This window comes from Carya illinoinensis, chromosome 8, assembly GCF_018687715.1.
Source record: "Carya illinoinensis cultivar Pawnee chromosome 8, C.illinoinensisPawnee_v1, whole genome shotgun sequence".
Lineage (NCBI taxonomy): Eukaryota > Viridiplantae > Streptophyta > Magnoliopsida > Fagales > Juglandaceae > Carya > Carya illinoinensis.
The window spans coordinates 13,386,133-13,392,121 of record NC_056759.1 but is presented as its reverse complement, the minus strand read 5'-3'; the positions used below and the strand labels follow the sequence as shown (position 1 = coordinate 13,392,121).

Sequence of the window (5,989 nt, the reverse complement as noted above, 5' to 3'; positions counted from 1 at the left end):
TCGAGTCCAAATCAAACTCTCCATCACCCTCCCTATCTTTACCATAACCATAACTGCGGCAGTCACAAATGAGTTCCCAATCAAACACATCGAGGCATTACTCCCATCTTTAAATTCCCCTCTTTTCAAAAATCTTCCAAAAATACCACAACAATATTTTCCTCACAGCAGACCTTCCACTGTAACGACCCGATCCAATATTATTAGAAATGCAAAATGGATAAATTTCTTAGACCAATTTCTAATTAATTGAGGCCCACTTGGTCCTTAAAATATTAGATGAGCTTAAATCTAATATCTCTCATTAAACCTAATTCGGGCCCAAGAAATTATCCATATTGGATCTGTAATAACACCCGATCGGATTGTTACAATATATTGGAAGATACTCTACAATGGTGGCTAGATTTTCTTGCCGGCAGGATAGCTGTAGATGTTGGGATTTCTAGTGTTTAATGCTCTTTGTTTGTGAAGTTTGCCTTACTGGTGACTATGTATTTAATCATTTTTATGAATGAAATTGGTTTTATCTGAAAACAAAAAAGTCCCCTAGCTTATATACTGAAGAATTACTTTGAAAACGCATATTCATGGCCAAATATTAACTAATTAAATTGATAGGTTGCCATTGAAGTATAGCTCAATATTATATATCTCAATGAATCTTCATCTTGTTAAGCTATTATCTGATCCTGCCAGCACCGCAACGAGAACTCTTTTTTCACATGTACACGAGTATAGCGAAGAAGTTTTAACAAGGTGGAAGAATCGGGGACTGCATGTCTTCTCCAAAATGTATAATGCAGTGATGAATACAGAGATGTTCTTTGGGGATCGCAAAACGCGACCTCACAGTTATTGGAGGTGCAAATATAAGCAAGTTTAACGAGTATTAGTAATATTTTGGAGCCCTATGCTTTGAGTTTTCATAAACAAAGAATCTAAGAGAATGTGACTGGTGTCCATTAACCCCCTTCATCATGTCTTTGGTAGGACTCAGGACAGGCTATAGTTTGATCTGTCTTGAAGAAACACCTGCAGATCCCTGCATTCATTTTACCATCACAGCCCCATCTAGCCCCCTCGTCTCGGGTACCCTATAAGAAAAAATAACCATAAAAGATTTGATGCAACAATTGTTTTTTCCTTTCAAATCTCTATGCCAATATTCTAAAGACTGTCACACATCCGGACATACCTCTTGCATACAATTTTGATGATTTGAATTCCTGCCTCCAAAGCCCCATGGAGAGGTCACTGAACATGGCAACCCAAGATCAACACCCAAAAAAAAGAAGAAAAAGCTATCAATCTGAGACATCAGGCACAATCACACTAAATATACTATACATTCCTGCTTATATTACACATTTACACAGTCATGAAACTGAGTGACGCCTTCGCTTCTGAAAAGGAAATCGACTCTCGGAGTTAGCCTTACCTCCTGTGGGCTTGATGCCATTAATCCGGAACAAGGAATTGAGCTTGCTTAGTTTTTTGGTTAATGACTTGAATAGCCTATTGGCAGGATGGGACTTGACGAGCTCCTGCTTCATAGACACATGATCCTTCTCTAAGTCCGTAAGCCTCATTCTCATTCTTGCTACTTCAAGCTTTAGCTCTCGGTTCTCTCTTCTCACTGATGCATAGTTATCCCTTGGTGAGATTGCTCCACTTCCTGCACCACTGCTTGAACGTTGAGGGAATTGGCCATTGTTTGCGCCAAAGAAGAATTGGTTTTGGCCACCACCATTCATGGCATTCCGAAGCCTGATTTGTTCGAAGTATAGGACTTGGACTGCCATCTGCACAGGCAACCTTTCATTCTGTGCTGCATGACTGCAAGCTTCTTGGGATAGTTTCTGACAGTCAATTGTCTTACAAAGTCGGTAGCGCTCAGAATCCTTAATATTTATATGAACCTGTGATTAGAAGCACATCTTTGGTGCTTAGAAGCTTGAAAGGGAATTTCTAAATGATAATTTAGTATGCTGTTTAATTGCTTACGGAGGATAGAGAGAGGAAGGGAGAGAGACAGAGAAGAGTAGCTCACTTTGAGAAATATGTCCACAGCTCTGTACAATCCATCACTTACTATACGAGCATGGTCTGGAAGTAGTTCTGCTAGTGCTATGAACTTTGATGTCGTCAAGTTTGAGTCAATTGCAACTTCTGCGAGATAACTGTCCAATAACTTTGATACCTTGAGAATTGAGCTTTGTTTTGGAGATCCAGGGCTGTCAAAGTCATATGCCATTTCACTCTCATCCCTCAAGTGATGATCTTCCTCGTCATCCTCATCCAAGTTTAGAAAAATAGAGAAAATCCTCAAGAGTGAATCTGTATCATAAAGTGTGCTGTGGTTGTTTCCATGTGAATTTGCCGGAAGTAGGACGTCTTCGAGAATTGCCTGGTCCAGTTGCAGACCAATTCGCCTCTCCAAATCCGATCTGCAAGAAGTAGATGCTGATGCAACTATTGCTGTTTTTAACAAACTTGAAAGAAATGCCATTGGAACCGGACTCTTCCTTGATTGGGTTGGGAGTAAGCTAACTATTGCTTCAACAATGACTCTTTGCTTCTTCTGCAGTTCCGAATCCATGAGACTTCCTCTGAGCAGGTGGGAGTCCTTGCCTACAAGTCCTTGAAGAGAATTCTGGGCATAGTTTATCAGAATTTTGCTAATCAAATCCTGTTTTAGACCCTTAGATTTTACAGAAGACACAACCCGTCGGAAGAAATCAAGATTAAGAACTGAGAGTGATTTCCCCCACCAGTCTGCTGGTGTATCTGGTTCCATGTTGGGAATAGTTTTTCCAGGGAAATTATGGTCAAGTTTTAATAAGCCAGAGGTGAGCTGCTCTTTGCATGCATTATTGGAAATTGCATTAATAAGCCTGCTAACCAGGTTGATATCTTCAGATATTGGCAACAGGCTTTCACAACGGTGCAGAACAGATATTGAGCTTGATATATTTGGGAGCACCAGCTCCTTTAGATATGCTTCAGTTCGACTTTCCATGTTTTTCTCCGTGAACTCCTCTGTCATTTCCAGGAAATGAGCTGTGCAACGTAGCATAGCCACATTTGAGAGTGTGATCTCAACATTTACTCCATAACAGAACTTTGCTGCTAGCTCAAATGCCTCTGGTCCACCAGGAACAGTAGGGAGATTTATGCGTGAAATTTTTGTATCTTTTGTTTCCAACAACAGCCTCCGAATTTTTCCACTTCTGGAAACTAGAGGGAACTGCAAAAGAACCATGACAATATGACTAAAGCTTCGGGTGAAGTTCTCTTTTCCTTCTCTTTCTTCTTTTATCCTCATTTTAATCTCATCTACTTATCAAACATCTACTCATTCTCAAGAATTGTCGGTAGTTTCATTCCTAGCAGTTGAATTTTTCAGCCATGGAGATTGGCATAATGAATTTTCAGCGTTAAATTATCTTTAAAAGAATCAAATGCAGGACTGGATTCACAGAGATAATTTATGATTAGATTTGTATATTTTAGGACTACATACAGTGACGTTAAGCATGGAACAGTAAGAATAGCAAATGATCTCTTACATGATACACAAAAATGCAAAACTAATGATGTACCCTCCTTACCTTATGAAGTGCAAAGCTTGAGGCTCCGACTTCAACAGTAAGATCACTGGAAACATCAGATATTGGCCTGAAAGAGAGAGAATTAGACAAGTGGAAGTGCAGAGATCCAAAAAAATCTAAAAGAAAGAACTGCTTGCGCGCGCATACATGTTTGTTAGTGTCGATATTTCAGAAAAACTTTGCTGGAGTTTCTTCTACCATAAACTTGCATTCCTATGTGCTAAATCTAGGCACCTTAAACCTTAATAGAGTGTGATCCCTGTTCATTATATGGTTCTATTTAGATGACCCAGATGAGCAAAATGATGACTCAATTATACAGAGTGACATGGACTGGACAAGAAGTATTCTAGGCAATATGGTTAGATTCACAATGGTAAAAAGAGTTGAACTGAAAATCGAAGAAATGTTTGTGGTCTAGCAAACCAAGTTGGCCAATTTACTGACTTGCAGAGAGATATGATAGCAGCCTTATGGGGGGGTCCCTTTTTGGATAAATTTGACAACTACCCGTGCTCGGTGTCTTCTATATACATTAAGCTAGAAGGTTTGAGAATCGATGTCCAATTCTGCGGCCTGTACGTCCTTTTCTGTGGCCCTATGGATAGTAAATAGCACACAAATTATTGCCCGGAAAATATTAAATGCAGTTCACGATCTGATAGTAATGGTATGGAATATAGACATCGATCAGCTCAGCCTCGTGCCGATGTTGTACAATGGGTCACGGTCATAGCCACAGGTTGGTCTGTCATAGTCATGTTTACTGCTTTTGTGATGTATCATGAAATGCTCTTTTTCCCCCATAGATTTAGGGCTCTCTGGAAAATTTGAGGAATAATAACAAATAGAAAAGGGAAAAAAGAAGAAGACCTTTTTTGCTTTTTCTTCACCCCGCAGGCTTGCTGCAATGTTTCACCTCAGAATATATTGACAGTTTTGAGTAAAGAAAACTACAAAAAGATGTTGGATTTCTTTACTTCTAGGCTTGCATTACTGCTCTAAGAGTTTACCATAATATTTATTCGGTAAATTTTCTTGTTCAAGCATTGACATTTCAGATTGGTTTTCAAAAGCCACTACTTGAAATTTCATGTTTGAATTTTCCATTTATTTACCAGGCAAGATATGAGATATAGGAAAAGAGCTAAGAAAGAGGAGTACCATAATGTGCAGGTTGCAGGAACTTCAAGCATAGAAGGAACAAAACTAATTGAAAAAGAGCCATGAAATAGAGGATTACCATTCAGTAGCATGCCTTATGCTGGAACTTGGACGAAACGATCTCTTCCCTGATATGCTTGGCTTCAAATCACCAACAGTAACGACCCCCATCTCTTCAAAAAGAAACCTTGAAACTTGCCCTTAGAATTCTCACTGACAGTTCTGCACTTCCCACCAACAAGTGTCAGTCGTTCAAGAATATAACTTTACTAACACTAACAGCCTCTCTCATTTCAGCTGCAAACCAAAACTGGGAATTATTATTATTTTTATTTAAGGACCCCCTCTCCCACCTGCTCCCTCTGGAATGAAAACTGCACTGAGGTGAAAATCAGAAGAACCCCATGTTGGATCAAGGGGAGATGATGATGACTTTAGAACATATACGTAAATGAGTGTTTATAACGTGCTTAATATAAAGTCAAGAAAAAATGCAGGTGTGCTTGCACTTTTCGGTGAAAGGTAGAGGGGCAGTGGCCCCCTTTTAGACATTGGTTTTTGTTATTGAGAAAATTGCAGGAATCCTGAAGGGTTGCAATGCTTTTGGGGGCTATAATCATGGCAAGTGAAAGCTTCCCACCAAAAGATTATCTTAAATTAAGTCAGTAGCTTATGTGTCAAGCTAGCAAATTAAAGTGGCAAAATGAGAGGATGAGTTGGATTAGATGTCATAATGATCATAATGAAAACACTGTTGCCTCCAACTTAGAAACCAAAGATACGAGTGGAATTGTTTCCCTATCTTATCTCTCCTCACAGCCAAACTTTGTCTCTGTTGTTTTGTGAAGTAATATGTGTTCTGGCTGTGTCCCACGCACCAAAAACCATATTGATTTCACCAGCAGACAGTAACAATGTTGGTGATTTTGGACATTTCTGTGCACTAATCTCGGAGAATGAGACTTTCATTAGTTTTGTTTGTTTTGACCGACACATGAACATCAACCATTATAATAAAACTACTTGGCAAACTTGCTTTAGATCATATGGTATAAGATCTGATTTTCAAATAGGAGAATCAGGTTCGAACTTTTCATCTCTATATTTAAAAGAAATATACTTGATTATTGACATACTAAGCACAATGATAATATGGAAATACGTCACATCATATCATATAAAAACTAATATTATAAATTTATTTATAAATA

General features: G+C 38.8%; 1 protein-coding gene across 3 annotated transcripts; it reads right to left on the bottom strand.

The window, feature by feature from the left end:
- Window positions 1-760: 760 nt before the first annotated feature.
- LOC122274219 (BTB/POZ domain-containing protein At1g03010-like) lies at window positions 761-5,481 on the bottom strand. 3 transcript variants are annotated; one of them, XM_043083233.1, is made up of 7 exons: window positions 5,132-5,481; window positions 4,858-5,000; window positions 3,615-3,681; window positions 2,054-3,250; window positions 1,442-1,922; window positions 1,199-1,257; window positions 761-1,097 (listed from the first exon to the last, which is right to left on the bottom strand). In XM_043083233.1, the coding sequence occupies exons 2-7, from the start codon at window positions 4,947-4,949 to the stop codon at window positions 966-968; spliced, it is 2,028 nt and encodes a 675-aa protein (XP_042939167.1). In that variant the 5' UTR covers window positions 4,950-5,000; window positions 5,132-5,481; the 3' UTR covers window positions 761-965. The 3 variants fall into 3 exon arrangements, with proteins under 3 accessions (XP_042939167.1, XP_042939166.1, XP_042939168.1); XM_043083232.1 differs by having other exon boundaries at window positions 4,858-5,480; XM_043083234.1 differs by lacking the exons at window positions 4,858-5,000; window positions 5,132-5,481 and adding an exon at window positions 3,762-4,775.
- Between the last annotated feature and the right edge of the window lie 508 nt (window positions 5,482-5,989).